This window comes from Dermochelys coriacea, chromosome 1 (genome assembly GCF_009764565.3).
Source record: "Dermochelys coriacea isolate rDerCor1 chromosome 1, rDerCor1.pri.v4, whole genome shotgun sequence".
Lineage (NCBI taxonomy): Eukaryota > Metazoa > Chordata > Testudines > Dermochelyidae > Dermochelys > Dermochelys coriacea.
Window position 1 is genome coordinate 159,801,666 of NC_050068.2, and position 19,635 is coordinate 159,821,300.

At 42.5% G+C, this 19,635-nt stretch overlaps 1 protein-coding gene across 1 annotated transcript in view; it reads left to right on the plus strand.

Moving 5' to 3' along the window:
• Window positions 1–19,635, plus strand: part of DSCAM (DS cell adhesion molecule) — a 636,299-nt gene that overhangs the window by 386,292 nt on the left and 230,372 nt on the right. Inside the window, 4 exon segments of the mRNA XM_038408200.2 lie at window positions 9,379–9,657; window positions 11,413–11,688; window positions 14,203–14,499; window positions 15,330–15,605. Coding sequence (XP_038264128.1) covers window positions 9,379–9,657; window positions 11,413–11,688; window positions 14,203–14,499; window positions 15,330–15,605 — 1,128 coding nt within the window.

The window sequence follows — 19,635 nt, forward strand, 5'->3', positions numbered from 1 at the left end:
GGGGTTGGACGAGATGACCTCCTGAGGTCCCTTCCAACCCTGATATTCTATGCTTTCCTGTTTATTTTATTGGAGATGCTTACAAATAGAGAAATGGGTTTCCTTTTCTCTTTTCCTTTCTGTTTTTAACTGAAAAATGGTAGGAATCTATTTGAGGACTAGCCTATGAGAAAATATGGCTATTGAAGAGATACTTGAATACATTAGAACAGAATGCAAGAAAGAGGGGTCACTTTAGTTTTATTTTGTGCATCCCAAAATGAATCTATGTTATCTATATCTATATTATCTTCTCCACCACACATGCTTTGTAAACCAGTGCATGCGCCACAGGGAATAACTGTTCCATGAAGCAAGCACATGCACGTTGGACTCTGGTATTTTAGATCTCTTTTTTTTTTTCTTCAATCAGCTTCTTTAGTTCCCTGTGTCTGAATAGGTGATCCTTGTTGTGTTCCAAGGTCTGAATGCCACTTCACGGATTTGCACTTCAGGGGATTGCAAATTGTACCACTTAGACCTGTCAAACCCGTTGAAACTGAAAACATCTATTCAAAAGCCTCCTGCTCCTGGAAGCTTTTGAATAGTGATGCACAAAAGTGGCAATGACACCAAACAAACAAAAAAGTGGAATTTCCTGTAAAATGTGTAGCCATTTTATATGCAACTTGTAGAGGAGGGATGGAAACACTTTTTAAAAAAATATATTCAGATCTGCCTAAGTGTTGTTTGGGATTCTGCTGTAGCCAGTAGAGGTTGTGATGTCATCTGGGTCCCTCTCTCTAGCCCAGTCTGTCAGGACCTCTCTCAGGATTAGGATTACAAAGCCCAGGAGATAGACTGTCAGCCGTGGTGGTGAAACTTGCTCTAGTAGCCAATTTTTCTCCCAAAAGTCTTTCTTTAAGGATCCGCAAACAGAGGGATGGATGGAATAGCCTGTCCCATCATTATTTTGTCAACAATTAGGCATAGTTTCTGAAACATCAATTATGGTTCACTAATTTCTGGTTCCATACTTTTCTTATTTACCAAATATGATTTTAATACAGTGCTTGAGTAATATCAGTAGGCCTTTTAAAAAAATTCAGTCTTTGTCTCCTTTTCGTACCCTTTTCCATACACATTTGTTGTTATGAGTTATTGTGATGTCTTATGAATGTACACTCACTTTTTAAAGTTGGGCTCACAATCAGGGTACATTTGCAGGCCCAATTATCACAACAGGATATCCAAACCTCGTCAGTTATAGTGAAACTTGGGCATCTAGGTCCCTTAGGTAGCTTTGCCAGTCACAGCCAGGATGTATTTTAAAAGTCACTTCCAAGTTTTAAAAAGCTATAAAATCAGTTTTAAAAAAATTAAACAAACTGACTTAAGATGGCCAGGATGTTATGATCTTCTCACTGCATCACTGATTCTAAGCCCTGGTCTACACTAGAAGTTGAGGTTGAATTTAGCAGCGTTAAATCGATTTAACCCTGCACCTGTCCACATGACGAAGCCCTTTTTTTCGACTTAAAGGGCTCTTAAAATCAATTTCTTTACTCCATCCCCGACAAGGGATTTAGTGCTGAAATCGGCCTTGCTGGGTTGAATTTGGGGTACTGTGGACGCAATTCGACACTATTGGCCTCCAGGAGCTATCCCAGAGTGCTCCATTGTGACCGCTCTGGACAGCACTTTCAACTCAGATGCACTGGCCAGGTAGACAGGAAGAGGCCCATGAACTTTTGAATCTCATTTCCTGTTTGGCCAGCCTGGCAAGCTGCAGGTGAGTGTAGAGCTCATCAGCAGAGGTGACCATGATGGAGTCCCAGAATGGCAAAAGAGCTCCAGCATGGACCGAACGGGAGATACGGTATCTCATTGCAGTATGGGGAGAGGAATCCGTGCTATCAGAATCCGTTCCAGTTTTCAAAATGCCAAAACATTTGTCAAAATCTCCCAGGTCATGAAGTACAGGTGCCATAACAGGGACCCGAAGCAGTGACGTGTGAAATTTAAGGAGCTCAGGCAAGCCTACCAGAAAACTAGAGAGGCAAACGGCCACTCCGGGTCAGAGCCCCAAACATGCCACTTCTATGATGAGCTGCATGCCATTTTAGGGGGTTCAGCCACCACTGCCCCAACCCTGTGCTTTGACTCCGTCAATGGAGAGGGAGGCAACACGGAAGCAGGTTTTGGGGACAAGGAAGATGATGATGATAGCTCACAGCAAGCAAGCGGAGAAACCGGTTTTCCCGACAGCCAGGAACTGTTTCTCACCCTGGACCTGGAGCCAGTACCCCCTGAACCCACCCAAGGCTGCCTCCCAGATCTACCAGGTGGAGAAGGGACCTCTGGTGAGTGTACCTTTGTAAATATTATACATGGTTTAAAAGCAAGCATGTTTAATGATTAATTTGCCCTGGCATTCGCGGCCAGTACAGCTACTGGAAAAGTCTGTTAATGTGTCTGGGAATGGAGCAGAAATCCTCCAGGGACATCTCCATAAAGCTCTCCTAGATATACTCCCAAAGCCTTTGCAAAAGGTTTCTGGGGAGGGCAGCCTTATTCCGTCCTCCATGGTAGGACACTTTACCACACCAAGCCAGTAGCACGTACTCGAGAATCACTATAGAACAAAGCATTCCAGCGTATATTTGCTGGTGTTCAAACAACACCCATTCTTTATCTCTCTGTTATCCTCAGGAGAGTGATATCATTCATGGTCACCTGGTTGAAATAGGGTGCTTTTCTTAAGGGGACATTCAGAGGTGCCCGTTCCTGCTGGGCTGTTTGCCTGTGGCTGAACAGAAATGTTCCCCGCTCTTAGCCATGGGGAGGTGGGTGGGGGAAGGGGTTAGCCACACGGTAGGGGGAGGCAAAATGCGACCTTGTAACGAAAGCACATGTGCTATGTATGTAATGTAAACAGCAAGGTTTACCGTGAAAGAGTGTACTTATTGTTTTATAAAATGTCTTTTAAATACCACTGTCCCTTTTTTTTGTCCACCAGCTGCACGTGTTTCAAGGATCACAGGATCTTCTCCTTCCCAGAAGCTAGCGAAGATTAGAAGGCGAAAAAAACGCACTCACGATGAAATGTTCTCTGAGCTCATGCTGTCCTCCCACACTGACAGAGCACAGACGAATGCGTGGAGGCAGACAATGTCAGAGTGCAGGAAAACACAAAATGACCGGGAGGAGAGGTGGCGGGCTGAGGAAAGTAAGTGGCGGGCTGAAGAGAGGGCTGAAGCTGATAGGTGGCAGCAGCATGATGAGAGGAGGCAGGATTCAATGCTGAGGCTGCTGGAGGATCAAACTACTACGCTCAAGCGTATGGTTGAGCTGCAGGAAAGGCAGCAGGAGCACAGACTGCCACTACAGCCCCTGTGTAACCAACCGCCCTCCTCCCCAACTTCCATAGCCTCCTCACCCAGATGCCCAAGACGGTGGTGGGGGGACCTCCAGCCACCCAGCCACTCCACCCCAGAAGATTACCCAAGCAACAGAAGGCTGGCGTGCAATAAGCTTTAAAGTGCTGTGTGGCCTTGTCCTTCCCTCCTCCACTACCCCACCCGGTACTTCCCTCCTCCCCCACCCCTCCTGGGCTACCTTGGCAGTTATCCCCATATTTGTGTGATGAATTAATAAAGAATGCATGAATGTGAAGCAACAATGACTTTATTACCTCTGCAAGCAGTGATTGAGAGGAGAGGGGAGGGTGGTTAGCTTACAGGGAAGTAGAGTGAACCAAGGTGAGGGGGTTCCTCAAGGAGAAACAAACAGAACTTTCACACCGTAGCCTGGCCAGTCATGACACTGGTTTTCAAAACTTCTCTGATGTGCACCGCGCCCTCCTGTGCTCTTCTAACCGCCCTGGTGTCTGGCTGCACGTAACCAGCAGCCAGGCTATTTGCCTCAACCTCCCACCCCGCCATAAACGTCTCCCCCTTACTCCAACAGATATTGTGGAGTGCACAGCAAACAGCAATAACAATGGGAATATTGGTTTCCCTGAGGTCTAAGCGAGTCAGTAAAATGTGCCAGCGTGCTTTTAAACGTCCAAATGCACATTCTACCACTGTTCTGCACTTGCTCAGCCTGTAGTTGAACAGCTCCAGACTACTGTCCAGGCTGCCTGTGTATTGCTTCATGAGCCATGGCATTAAGGGGTAGGGTGGGTCCCCAAGGATAACTATAGGCATTTCAACATCCGCAATGGTTATTTTCTGGTCTGGAAAGAAAGTCCCTTCATGCAGCTTTTGAAACAGACCAGAGTTCCTGAAGATGCGAGCGTCGTGTACCTTTCCCGGCCATCCCACGCTGATGTTGGTGAAACTTCCCTTGTGATCCACCAGTGCTTGCAGTACTATTGAAAAGTACCCCTTGCAGTTTATGTACTCGCTGGCTTGGTGCTCTGGTGCCAAGACAGGGATATGGTTCCGTCTATGGCCCCACCACAGTTAGGGAATCCCATTGCAGCAAAGCCATCCACTATGACCTGCACATTTCCCAGGGTCACTACCCTTGATATCAGCAGATCTTTGATTGCGTTGGCTACTTGCATCACAGCAGCCCCCACAGTAGATTTGTCCACTACAAATTGATTCCCGACCAGACCTGTTTGCAAGCTTCCACAGGGCTATAGCCACTCACTTCTCAACTGTGAGGGCTGCTCTCATCTTGGTATTCTGACGCTTCAGGGCAGAGAAAAGCAAGTCACAAAGTTCCATGAAAGTGTCCTTACGCATGCGAAAGTTTCGAAGCCACTAGGAATCGTCCCAGACCCGCAACACTATGCGGTCCCACCAGTCTGTGCTTGTTTCCTGGGCCCAGAATCAGATTTCCATGGCATGAACCTGCCCCATTAGCACCATGGTGCCCACATCTGTGTCCATGTCCTCATCACTCTCGTCACCGCACTGATGTCACCTACTCACCCGGTTTCGCTTTGCCAGGTTCTGGTGCTGCATATACTGCTGGATAATGCGCGTGGTGTTTAATGTGCTCCTAATGGCCAAAGTGATCTGAGCGGGCTCCATGCTTGCCGTGGTATGGTGTCTGCACGGAAAAAGGGCACAGAACGATTGTCTGCCATTGCTCTGACGGAGGGAGGGGCGACTGAGGACATGGCTTGCAGGGAATTAAAATCAACAAAGGGGGTGGTTTTACATCAAGGAGAAACAAAAACAACTGTCACACAGAATGGGCCCCTCAGGGATTGAACTCAAAACCCTGAGTTTATCAAGCCAATGCTCAACCCACTGAGCTATCCCTCCCCCTGGTATTCTAGGTAGGACTGAATCTCTGTTAAACTTTTCAAGGTGCCCCTGACAGACCTCACCGAAAAGATTGTCGGCCATTGATTTCATGGAGGGAGGGAGGAAGTGGGGAGCAAATGAATACAAAACAAATCTGGTCTATTTCTTGTTTTGATCCACTCCATCTATCTTTTACATCTTTGGCCGTCAGCAGACGGTGCAGTAGGACCACTAGTCATCCTCATCCCCTGGCTGCTCGGCCGAAGATGCTGCAATACGACTGCCGGCAGGACTAAAGAGAATGATCTGGTCGAGTCACTCCTATTTTAGTCCCTGCGCCCATGTCTGCCCAGGCACTTCTGACCGACCTTACCGAGGCGGCCAAGAGCACCTCAGACATGATGATGATGGTTATCAGGCCTATTGCACCATCTACTGCCACAAGGCAATGAGCTGCTGCTGTGTAGCAATGCAGTACCGCGTCTGCCAGCACCCAGGTGGCATATGGTGACAGTGAGCTGAGCGGGCTCCATGCTTGCCATGGTAAGGCATCTGCACAGGTAAATCAGGAAAAAAGGCATGAAATGATTGTCTGCTGCTGCTTTCATGGAGGGAGGGAGGGAGGGCCTGACAGCATGTACCCAGAACCACCCATGACAATGTTTTTGCCACATTAGGCATTGGGATCTCAACCCAGAATTCCAATGGGCGGCAGAGACTGCGGGAACTGTGGGATAGCTACCCACAGTGCAATGCTCCGGAAGTCGATGCTAGCCTCAGTACTGTGGAAGCACTCCGCCGAGTTAATGCACTTAGAGCATTTTGTGTGGGGACACACACAATCGACTATATAAAAACGATTTCTAAAAAACTGAATTTTATAAATTCGACCTAATTTCGTAGTGTAGACATACCCTCAGTTACTCTGTAGCATCTGTTGTATTCTGCACCCTCATGATAGTGCTACTTCGTCTACCTTTTTGTTTTGCTGGGCCTCAGATCTTTTTGTCCACTCCAGCAAAATAATGGACAATATCATCTGGTTGACAGCAGCAACATCACAACTCATCAGCTTTGTGGTTTGATTTAATGCCCATAAAATAGCACACATCAGGGGTAATGTACAGGTTAGTGTCGTCTTGAGTCTGGGTTAGAAAGCATATAAAATGTTGTATCACTATGTGCAGCTCGTATAGCCATCCCAGGCACATCCCTGGTGGAATTAAGACCACACACTTACTTCATTCAGTAGCAGAGAAGACCACTGTTCATCTGAAGCTCTTTAAACATATAGGATGTTGAACAGTCCACTGAAGTGTCGGCATATCATAGGGACCATTACTAGCATCCTATCCATATTTGCGTTTCTCCTGAGTTAACTCCATCAAAACCAAGTTGAGGCAGCAGAGTGCCAAACAGGATATATACAGAAAACTTTTGTTACACAACATCTACACATTGTGGCTGTAGTCTGACACTACAAACCAGAGATGAAGGAGGAGCAGGTTAACCACTTTGTTATGATAGCTTTCAGCTTTTCTAAAATGTTACTGGGAGAGTGTAATTTCTGAAAGCCACACATGCACAGCACGGCATGCTAACAAATGTTTATAGGTGTTGTTGCCAAAGATAGGCCCAGTGGCTACTAATGCATGTAAAATCATTGGTTTGGATGGATGGTAGAGCTTACAGTTGGTGAAAGCATACTACAGAACTGATGTTCTTCCTCAAGTGATTGCACGTCCATTCCACTGTAGGTGTTTGTCCACTCCACAGCACAGCTGTCGGAGAGTTTTTTTCCTAGCGATACCCATTGGGGTGGCACAAGCGCTTTCCGCTGACTCGTGCACCACACACAAGCATAAAGGGAAGAGCCACCCTGACCGCCCCCTCCTTACTTCCCTCCTACTGCCCATGACAGTTGCTGGAGCTCCCTTTTTTATTGATTCTGCAAGTCTTTTCTTTTGCGTATAAGCAGTACAATTTTTAGAATCTGTGTAGTTCATTAGCATAGATGAGTTGGAAAAGAAAAAAAAATGTTTTTTTTTGTTGTTTGTGTGTCTCCAGTGCCTGTACTGGAGTTATGCTACACTCTCCGGGCTTCAAGCCCTGCCACTCTTGTGGTAAGGCAGTGCTGATTAGGGATCCTCACCTCAGCTGCTTTAAGTGCTTGGGGAAGGATCACGTAAGCAACAGATGTAGCATCTATAAGGGCTTTAAGCCCTGCTCTGAGAAGTATTGAGAGTTTCCCCCTCAATCAAAGGCATCTCTGCATCCATCTCAGCCAACTCCATCTACTGGCCACAAGGAGCATCAATGCTGCAAAAAACTTAGCGTTGGTACTGAGCCCAGCACCAAGCAAATTCAGGACCCTTCTCATGATCAATCTCAAGAACAGTGGGAATGGGACCAGCCCCCAGTTGACATTGGTGGCGGAGTCCTGCTCTAGGGAAGTTCAGGAGGTGCTGCTGAATAGTACAAAACCATCAAATAAGAGCACTTACCTGGCTAAATGAAAGAGATTTTCCATTTGATCCAGACTGAAAGGGTTTTCCCCCAGTCCTTGCTTCTATTCAGCACATGCTGGACTATCTTCTATCCCTAAAACTCCAAGTGTTGGAGATTAGTGCAACCAGTGTGCAGCTAATGTCTATCCTAGCATTCCCACCTATTGCTAACTGATCTCTTTTTTCCATCCCAATGTCTGTAAGACTTTTAAAGGGCCAGGACAGACTATTTCTGCATGTGTAGAATGCTGCTCCCCTATGGAGCCTGAATCTAGTCTTAGCAAAGACTAGATGATGGGTGCCCCCCCTTGGAGCCTCAATTGACCTGCTCCCAGCTGCCTCCTTTGATGAAGGTGGCTTTTTTAAGTGGCCATTATACCAGTCAGGAGAGTGGGAGAGCTCAGGGTGCTAGTGTCAGATCTTTCATATACATGTTTCTACACAGAAAAAGTTTGCCATCATCCTCACCCAAAATTTCTTACCAAGGTGGTTTCCACTTTTCATATTAACCAAGGAATCTTCTTGCTGACGTTCTTCCCAAAGCATCATGGTCATAAGGATGAGGAGAGCCTTCATGCTCTGATGTTAGAAGACCTTTCACTTTTTATCTGGATCAGATTAAACCTTTCAGGTCTTTGACTCAGTTGTTTATTGCATTTGCAGACAGAAGGAAGGGCAGTTCTGTATTCACTCAAAGGATCTTGTCTTGGATATCCCGTTGTATTTGTTTTTGTTACCACTTGGCTATCATGAAGCCTCTGGATAGAGTGTTGGGTCATTCAACTAGGTCCCAAGCAGCCTCTGTGACCTTTCTGGCTAACATATTAGACATTTGCAAAGCAGAAACCTGGTCATCTGGTCATACATACCCTCAATTAGGTTGGGCCCCATTGTACAGCGTGCAGCACAAACATAAGAAAATGACAGCCCCTGTTCTGAAGAGCTTACAGACTAAAAAACAAGACATAGCACGTAGATCATTATGTTTGGTGAGGTATCGAAGCATAAACATGGAGTTAATGTGCCACATTTCTCTAGAATAGAAATAGCAACAGTCACATGGCAGTTGGGACTTGTTTGTGTAAGAAAGTCTTCTGGGAACCTGGACAAAGAGCAGTTTGGTGGAGTTATAAGCTGCAGTTTACTTTTGCTGTCTAAGACTCCTTTTTAAGAGTATACAATATTTGTCAATTAGACTACAAACACACTTGCTCCTTGCTTCTGCCCATTTCTCTTCTGACAAGGGAATAATTCACTCTTCTAGTTCAAAACCTTCTGACCACTTAGAAGCAGGTGGAATATGTTGGTTTAGTTCTAGGTGAACCGTGTTTACACTTTCTGGCTCTTCTCTTTCCTGATGGGTAATGTGAAGAATGACTGCCACCTGGAAAAAATCCAGTGGGAGGGCTTCCAAGTAATCCTGCAATGTTTAGTTAGTACATGCTGCTGGATGTAAGCCAGTACTGCTGAGATACCACAATCTGGATAACTGGTCCATAGTAGCAGTTTACAGTACATAAAATTCTGGAATAGCAACTGAAAAAAGGAGGATAAATAGCAGCATATTGCTTCAAACATGTAATAATCTTAATTAACTACACTGAAAACATCTATTTGCTTTCCAGACCCAGCAAACTCAGCACCATCTATTCTGGATGGGTTTGACCAACGTAAAGCCATGGCAGGGCAGCGGGTGGAGCTGCCTTGCAAAGCATCGGGGCACCCAGCACCAAAGTACCGTTGGCTGAAGGACAATGTTCCCTGGGAGCCAGATAGCAGGTTTCGGCAGACAGTCACAGGTCTGCTGATAGAGAACACGCGTCCTTCGGACTCAGGCAACTACGTTTGTGAGGTGTGGAACAACTATGGTACTGCTGAGGTGATAGGGCATCTGCATGTAAAACGTAAGTCCAGGACTGAATGTGGCAAGTATAATTTCACACCCATGATTGTGCTTGCTTTTGCAATGGAAGGAAAAGAAGGAAACATAGAAGCTTCTTTTGTTATTGTTTTTTTTGCTGTTACTTGTTTTGTTATTGGCAATGGTGGCTGCTTGAAGCTGCTCCAAGGTTTGCAATGTTATAAGCTGTCTCAGTGGAGATGGATTAGTGGGCAGAATGCAGATGAGAGATCAGAAGTGCAAAATGAACACAGTTTATCACATGGTTATGTGATTTTTCACATAAAGGATGTATTTTGCTTGGTAATAGAACTGGATGAGTTGCAAACAGTCTTCTGAATAAAAGCGTCAAGCTCTGGTCACTGGGATTCCTGCTATTCATTATTTTGAATATTCAGATAATCCCTGCGTATTCATGAAAACGTATGCAAATCCTGAATGTCTCATGAATTTTATCATAGATGATTATTAGTCTGAAATGCTGTATTGTTTTGCCTTTTGTTATTCTTCTGTTAATTTTTTTGCTATAAAGGAGCAGAAACAATACCATCTGATTTAGATTTCCAACCACACAACATGAATAAGAAATTGTAATAAGGAAAAGTGTGTGAACAATCCATTGTCTAAAAATTATTCAGCGAATAATTACAAATAACAAATACATCCAAAGAAAATCAGGATCATTTATCAATGATTCAGTAATTTAAAAAGAGGGCTAAATTTGTAATTTTGTAATTATTATTAAATATACACTTAATATTGTACAGGCTCATAACAGACCAGGAATATCTAGCAATCCTCAATAGGGAAATAATAATAACTTTTAAATTATCATATTATACAATATTCTTTAAAGCAGAATTAACTAAGGAATTGTGTATGTGTGTATAAAATATAATATATAATTATTTAACTCATCTATTTTACAGATTATAGTCTAATATCTTGTATCTATAACTCTGTCTGTGTGTGTGTGAGAAAGAGAGAGACTGAGAGAGAAATGTAAAATAAATAACTAATATTGATAGTGTTTCCAATATTAGTTACAATACAGGTCATTAAACATGCTAAATAAACAATATCTCATCACATTTAATTCCTAATATATATCCACAGACAATAAAAGAGAGGTATTATGTTTTGAATTATTTCTTGTTGATAGAGGTGGTATTGAACAAAAAGCCTGGGGAAGAATCCCATCTGGATATAAATTTCATGGTGGTCTGTTATATATGTACTGGGCCCAATCAAAATGTAGGGTGGTTGGAATGCAGATCCAAATTCATTTAGTGTTGGTATGTGTGTGGATAAAGACTCCCTTCCTTGTGTTTACTATTGTTACTTCAATACTGTGAATTTTCTTTCACACATATTATCAAACTTCAATAAAAATATATCATAATATTCTTAAATAATCTAAAGTGACAATGAGATTAAAGTCACTTGGGCTATTTTACTGCTTTGCTTGCTTATCTCACAGTGAGTTCCACACAGGGACACCCTCGCATCCAGGCAGAGCCCCACTCATGGCAGTGGGACTCCAACTGGGTATAGGGGTCTGCCTGTGCAGAACTAATTGTGGGACTGAGGCCTTAAAAGGCCCTTGAAAGCAAACAAGGCCACCTATTCTCCTTTCAGTGATGTGTGTTTGTTATTAAGCATTTTTTCTCAGTGAAAGGTCACCTGTTAGTCATATATTTTTAAAAAAGATACATAATGTCTTCCTTTCCCCCCCTCTCCTTTTGACTTAAATCTTCAGAACCTCTGAAAGCCACAATCAGTCCACGGAAAGTTAAAAGCAGTGTTGGTAGTCAAGTGTCCTTGTCCTGCAGTGTGACTGGAACTGAGGACCAAGAACTCTCCTGGTACCGAAATGGTGAAATCATCAACCCTGGAAACAATGTGAGGATCATGGGGATCAACCGTGAGAATCTCATTATGGATGGCATGGCCAAAAGTGATGGTGGAGCATACCAGTGCTTTGTACGCAAAGACAAGATGTCTGCTCAAGATTATGTTCAGGTGGTGCTAGAAGGTTAGTCATTACCTACTTTAGTGGTGTTACTGGCTACCGTGAAGAGTTATAGTATGTATATAGTACAGTATATATAATATGCTTGTGGTCTCCAATTATAAGGAGAGAGAAGACCCTGTGCCTCTAGGAAGGATGAAGCTAGCCACACACTTTGGGAGATGTATGTACCTTTCCAGGCTCCAGAACAACAAATGAGAGGAAATGAAGGTCCAAGTGTCAAAGAAATTGTTTTGAAAAATATCTCTCTTACCGAAAAGCCCCACCAAATGCATTAATTTTCTGCTGCTATCCAAAATTCTGTAACTCCAGGACAAGAGAGAAGAGAGATCCCCACTGAGGATCAAACATTTCATTTCAAACACAGTTTTCAGGCTGGCTGTGAAATCAGCTGAAGGTCTGGAGATCATACTAAGTAACTGACACAATGTTCCACATAATAATCAAGTGAGGAAAGTAATCAATTTGTACAGAGCCAGTTCACTAATGAGGCTGTAGTGCAGTCATGGCATGACCACTATTTTTAGTCTTTATAGAAAAAGAAGAGATTACCTGCATGGACCTAGTTACCTCGGCAACCATCTCCTGTGACTAAGAAAACCTAAAGACCATATTGATAATCTATAATGATGTCGAGAGAGTGCAGGTTATCAGAGAGCGACAGCAGGAAAGATTTCAAAGACACTCGGGTCTTGCTGGGAAAATAATGTCTGCTTTCATCTCCAAAAAAGCCTGTCACTTGAATAAAAAAAGGGCAGAGGTGCATACTGAGCACACTCACTGATTTATTTGTCGTGTGTCAGTTTCCATTCAGGATAAAAAGCCAATAGCTTTTTTGTTTTGTGAGAGATGACAGTGCAAATGCATGGAAAAGGAAAGGAAGAGAGAGAGTCAGAGATGAAGGAAGACATTTTAAATACTCTGTCACACATCCAATAGGACAGGAACAAAGAGAGAGGGAGAGAGAAAAAATATATAAGAAACCCAACCTAATGTCCCTGCTGAAATATTTAGGTGTTTCAATGTACTGGAAATGATCATTTTGATGCTCTTAGGTGATTGTGCTGGGGAGAGAGAATGCTGCTGTACTTTTTTTTTTTTTTTAATCCTGCTGAGATTCAGTACATTTTGTGGGGATAGCAATTCAAGCTCCACACACATCACCAGATCTCCCTCAGTTTTCTGTGTGATCCTGTGTTGAGATTACTAGGTAAGGAGAGGCTATTTCTAATGGAATTATGCTGGTCTGAGCCTCCATGAAATGTGCTGAGTGCACTGCGTATTCTCTCACAACATTAGAGTTACTGATGCTTGTCACTGATGTCCTTCCCCATTACATCTTGTATGGAATTAAAATGAGTTATTCCCATAGGGCAAAGCCCACTGGGTGGGGGGAGAGGGGTTTTCAAGAGGCTTAAGCTATTCTCTATACTGTGATTAAACCGCCCCCTTATAGTCTTTGCTGATGCTAATATTTTCTCAACTTTAAAACAAATTGGCTGGCCACGCTATGCATTAGATCCAGACAATGGCACACGCAATTGTTTTCTAAACCTCTGACTAGACTGCTTCTTACAGATTATGAGCTGAACCAGATGTATTCTTACCCCCGATTATATTTAAATCCATTCTAAACACCACTCTTAAAGTATAATTTAAAAAAGAACAACAGAAAGAGTGTACTATATTGCAAGATCTGGGAAAGAACCTTCTAAATAATAAACGAGTGTCATTTTTCTTAAAACCATTACCCCTCTGTGCTATCCAGATAGAGAATAATTTAATTCTACTCCATACTTTGAAAACCCTTACCTTTTCTTTTCTCACTTGCACCTTGGAGACTTTGGTTAAATTGTGACATGGGTCACAAGAAAATATATTTCGTGTCCTTTTCACCCTGGGAGATTTGTGTACAACACAAAGATACCACCAAAATTGTCATCATCAGCATGAGTAGCAATTTGTATTTGGAAAAGGTTTATTTTAATACTGGTAAAAAAAAAAGATATTGCAGGACTTGACTGAACTGAACAGAACTGTGTGGAATTAGCATACACAAGTTACGCCTGGCTTTGGCCAATGTTATTCGTCCTTAACTTTCAAAGGAACTGAAATGTATAATAAGTATATCCCCAGACATCTTAGGCGTACACTATACTTCTTTGGCTTCTTAATTGCCTATGGAGTCCAAGCCTTTTTCACAGGAACATGGGAATTGCTATATCAGAACAAAGCAATGGTCCATCTAGTCCAGTATCATCTCTCCAACAGTGGTCAGTACCTGAAGTTTCAGAGGAAGGTGCAAAAGAAACCTTGCAATAATCAGTTATTAGATAACCTGTCTACAGGAAAAATCCTTCCTAACCTTCATTAATTAGAGGTTGGCTTATGTTGCTGAAGGATGAGGGCTAGCATCACTTTCAGAACTCTTGGTTTATGAGTTGGGCTAAACAAAGGTAGAGAGAGCAGTTTTATTGCGCGTAAGTGCTGTTCATTTGCTTTCCATTTCCTCTTCAGATGGAACTCCCAAAATCATTTCTGCCTTCAGTGAGAAAGTGGTGAGTCCAGGAGAGCCGGTCTCCCTTATGTGCAATGTGAAGGGGACTCCTCTGCCTACAATCACCTGGACACTAGATGAAGATCCTATAATCAAAGATGGTAATCATCGTATCAGCCAGATTATCACCTCTGAGGGCAACGTGGTCAGCTACCTGAATATCTCTAACACTCAAGTTCGAGATGGGGGAATTTATCGCTGTACTGCCAACAACTCTGCTGGAGTCATCCTGTACCAGGCTCGAATAAACGTAAGAGGTGCTTGTCAAATCAGCTCCTCAAAAAAACACACATAACTCATTGTAGTGGAGAAGAAGATTGTTGCATGCACTGGTCTGAATCTTGGAATGCCAAAACTGACTTACTGTGGTTCTCTGATCTTCACACCTCCCTCAACCCCCTCTAGAAACTCTGTTGTATGGTTTAAAGTTGGAAGGCCCATTACCTCTTTGGCTTGTGAAGTCAGCTTGTTATACAATCTCTTTTCCTAAACTTATGTTCCTCAAGCATGAGGGTTAGCATCCTCACTAATATGTTTTCCTACTTTAGTTTTTGCATGCATGTGTTTCTTATTTTCCTCTCCTCCTTTAGTTGTCCTACATTCATTGTAATTACTCATGCACATGGTACATTAGCTTGAACTTGTAGTTCTACATGTTATAATACCCATCCTCATGATATTATATTTTATATACATCAGAATGAATGCTAACTTTGTCAGTGTTCTCAAGTGTAACAGGATTCTAGCTTAGCATACGTTTTAGTATTTGACATTTAATTAAATCATTCCCTAGCCTTTAATTTGTAATGCAGTAAAGATTTTATCAGACAAGTATTCAATAATACAATCATATACCACAGCCCTAATTAAAATGTATGCTGTAGGGCGAGAGAAAGTAGAGCACATAAAGATTAGGAAGACCGCTTAAATGGTTCTTAAAAGCAAAAACTGTCAGTGTTAAGAAGAAATGTCACGCAGGATACATTAATGGATGTTGTAAACATTTATATAATCAGCAAAAAATGAATATTTCCTCTAGCAAGTATGCCCTTAAATTATTTTCAAGAGTTTCTTTGTACTTTTCCAGGGCCAGCAAGCATCCGTCCAATGAAAAATATCACAGCAATAGCAGGACGGGACACCTATATACATTGCCGTGTCATTGGCTATCCATATTACTCAATTAAATGGTACAAGAACTCTGACCTGCTTCCTTTTAACCATCGCCAAGTAGCATTTGAAAACAATGGAACATTGAAACTCTCAGATGTGCAGAAGGAAGTGGATGAGGGGGAATATACATGCAATGTTCTGGTTCAACCCCAGCTGTCTACAAGCCAGAGTGTTCATGTGACTGTAAAAGGTAATGTTTATACTGAAATATAAAGCTCAGCTAATGGCCAGATGGTATTTAATCAGTCCAAGAATCCACACACATAAAATTGTACTATTGATTAGAAAATAAGCAATAGGACAGTTAATCTGCTTTTTTTTAACAATTGTGTGGGGATGATATAAAGCCAATGGTTATCTACAGATATCATATTGTACCATACTTGCTCTCATTGAGTTGTGCCTTATTCTGTTGACATCAGTGGCACTACTTGAATAATAAGGTACTGCTCACCATATGTAAATCTGGGAGAATCTGGCCTTTGATGATGAGGACTCTAGTGCTTCTAAAAACTGAAGACTAAAGAGCATGGAATGTAACCCTTTGTTTTCTTCTGAGATGACTCAGTGGCTGAGGATGGCCGATCATTCACCTGAATGTTACAATCATCGAAGTTTCATTGATCATTGTCTCTTCTTGAGGACTAAAGTCAGTTTTGCAACCTAGTTATTTTTCAGCTGTTAGCAAATGCAATGAGGTTTTGTTAGTTATGAATTGTGTCTATTTCTCCTTTTTCTCCAGTAAGCAGTAAACAGATACAATAGCTAAATTAATTAAACTTGGTTTACAAAAAAATGAATTGTTCTTTTTAGGGAGATGTTGATGTTTTAAAGAGAGAGCCATTTCTCTAAGTTCATTTTAATGTTACATGACTTGTAATTTGGAACAGGATGTTTGAAATCAATACAAAAGTTTCCATATATACAAGGTTGTGGAAACTGACATGTAAACATTCAGAAGTAGATGATGATAATTTCCAAGCATTGCCTCCAGACCATTTGCAAAGACATTAAAGATAAAAAGCACAAAAGTGCTCATTATGCCTGATTGTTCAAAACTAGGTTGTACTGCGATGTGGTCTGGTCCCCCATACAAGATGACTAACAAGTTAATTTCACATAAGCCTACAGGAAGAACTGAAGTGCATTTTCCCCTTATGAATTTGTTCAAAAGCTTTTCTACCCTTTTGCGTTTTTCTTTGATTAATATGTGTCAGGCGTTGGATAAGATACCAAGAACATTTATACACTTTTTTTTCTTGTTTTCATTCTAGAATTATATTAATTGCTTACTACTTGAAGGGTTGGGGGGATTAGGTTGTAAGCAGTAGTACTGTGGACCCTTCAAGGAGTGACCCATCATGTTCTTTAGCCCATAAGGGGCACTGTTCCACGCAATTTGTTATAAAAAGCTGCTAACACTGCAGCTTTTTATCATATGCTCTATCTTGTCTGTCACCCTAACAGTCTTGCAAAACTGCCGTTGGTGCATCTCTGTGAAAATGAATGTTAAGTTAGTGATTGTGCTGATATCATCTCTAATGTTCCTCTGGTTGAGAATGCCACCTTTTAATTATATCATTCTTCAAGTGCTTATGACAGCTAATGTAATCAGATGTAAATGGGAGTGCTCTTGCTATAGTTGTAAAGAAAAGCCTTGGTGCCATACCTATACAATTCAGATATCTAGACCAAAACACAACTACCATTCTGAAAGCGATTTGATGCCTTAGATTCAAAGTATTTTGATCCAGACGTGGTGGCAAAATGAGGACAGACACGTGGATGGATTTTAAGACCACAACTTTTATTAAACTTTAACACAGGAGAGGGATGCTATCCACCCATCAGTCCTGGTCTCCAGTACCAGGCATTTCAGTGGTTCCAGTACATCAATTACAGGGCTCCTACCATATAACTCATAACTTGGGGTAGGATTTCCTCAGACTACCCCCCAGGACGCAGTAGGCTCTGAGTCCTACCAACCCTGCCCCAATTAGGGGGACAGAGGCAGAAGGTGGGGACCTTGGCCCATGCGTATCACCAGGTCTTACCCTATCCCATTAGCCCAAGACACATCAGCAAAATCCCATGTCTTTTACCTCTGGGAACCATTCACTTTATCTTTTTAACAGCACTGGAAACTGGCCACAAGTTGTGATGAATTAATAACTCAACCAGGTACCTCAGTTAGCAAGCACATTCCTGCTTAACCTACTGTGGCTCGAAGGTGCTGTGAGGAAGGCAAAAAAACTCCCCAGGTCTCTGCCAACTGGCCATATGGAAGAAAAATTCCTTCCTGACTCTCATTGGGGGAACAGCTAGACCCACATGGCCCAGGCTTCAAGAATGGGAATCTATCTGCCAGACTGGATTCCTATTCTTAGCTTCGAGTGGGTAGGAGGATGGGGCTGCTGGAATGGAGATGAAAGAGGCTCCACATGGCCCAGGCTTCAGGTTAAATTCCTGGAGTTGGGGGATGTGAGCCAAACATTGCCCTTCCCCTCCAGCTGGCCAATGGGTGCCTGATACTCCAAGGGGGGAGAGGAGCTAACTGGTGTCCCTCAATGTGTCTCCCACCCTCACTGCTGGAGCTCTCCTCCTTCACTACCAGCCCCATTAAGTTCCCCCACCCACTGAAGTGGGTGGGTGGCATTTTGACTTCCAGTGTATAACCAATTTCAAACTTGACTCTGCCTCTCTCTGAAAGTCTCAAATGATTCAGAGACCTTTAATTTATCTTGACAAGAGTGAGGTATTTAAAAAGATAAACTAGCTAAATCTGTATCCTAACAAAATTATTTTTACATTAAATACAAGATTCCACAGATGGGCTTTATTCTGTTGTCTTATCAAATCTGAACAAATTTTAATTTAGTTGTTATATATTTTAGCTGTAGTCCAGCACTGCCGTAAATTATCCTGGACAGCTAGACATTTTTTGATGCAATAGTTAATAACTACATACAGATTTTATCCTGCATATTATATATAGTTTCTTGGAACATTAGGAGTTAACAACAGTCAGTATTTGCCTATTGCCTGAAAATATAATGTAAACTATTATAATTTTAGTGTGCTATCTTTTCTTCTATAATTCAGACTGACACTGTTATGTCTGATACTGAAAAATACAAAATATGGGGCAGCTTCAATAGATGAATTCAAATATCTTGAAATAGTTTCATGGAGTTTAAGGCCTCAAGGGACCATTAGATCATCTAGACTGACCCTCTGCATATCACAGGCCCTTATATTTCATTTGCACAGCCAACCTTAATTCTGGCATTTCCTAACTTCTGAGTGCTTGCCTTTGCCACCTTAATAATATTCCTTCAATATAGCTATTTGTGGGTAATTTCCTGGCTTTTTAATAAAGCAAATTGCAAAAATAAAAATCTATCCTATGGCATCATATTGATCATAGGTGATCAACAGGGTTGTAACCTTTAGATCCACTGCACAGACCTCTGTCTCTTGACCTAAAGGAAGGTTCTCCTGTTTGCACAGACTCTTCTGATCATTCCTCCCAAGCTTGACCCATTTTGCTCTGTCCTGTCCAACCTGTCCTTGTTCCAGTCCTATCATTTCCCAACCTGTGTCCTTCTTCCAGTTCCATTCTCTTCACCTTGCCAATCCCAGTCTCTACTCCTCAGGCTTTTCAGTCCCAGTCTTCCCCTCTGAGCTCCCCATCCCAGTCTCCTTGTCCAACCATTTTCAGTTCTCCCTCACCCTCAGGGTACAGCTCTTGTTCCCTCTGCATTTGAATCGGGCAGCTTCCTCTTCCATATTGACTGGACCCAAAAGGGAGTATAAACACTGCACTGGTGATGAAGTGTTTAAAGAGTTGCTGTAGGCAAAGTTAGCCCCATCCCTCTGGCTCTGTCAATCACGTCAAGGATGGAATAAAGGCTTAAAAACAAGACGTTCCCAGCAGCTGCTGGGCAGCTGTGGGAAAGACATATGGCAACTCAACACCTCCCAGAGGACATTCCTGGAAGCCTACATGGGAACTTCCCTCTGGAAGGCCATTTACCATCTTCTGCCGCATGTGTTTACAAGGAGACAGTGACCCAGTTATACCAGCAAAGTAAGATAGGTCCAGCAAGCCCAAAGGCAAGCTGATTAGTTGCTTGGTTCTGCTACTCTCTACTCCTTTTGGGATTAGAGAAACTGAGAACAGACAGAGAGAGAGAGAGAGAGCGCTACCCCAGCACAGC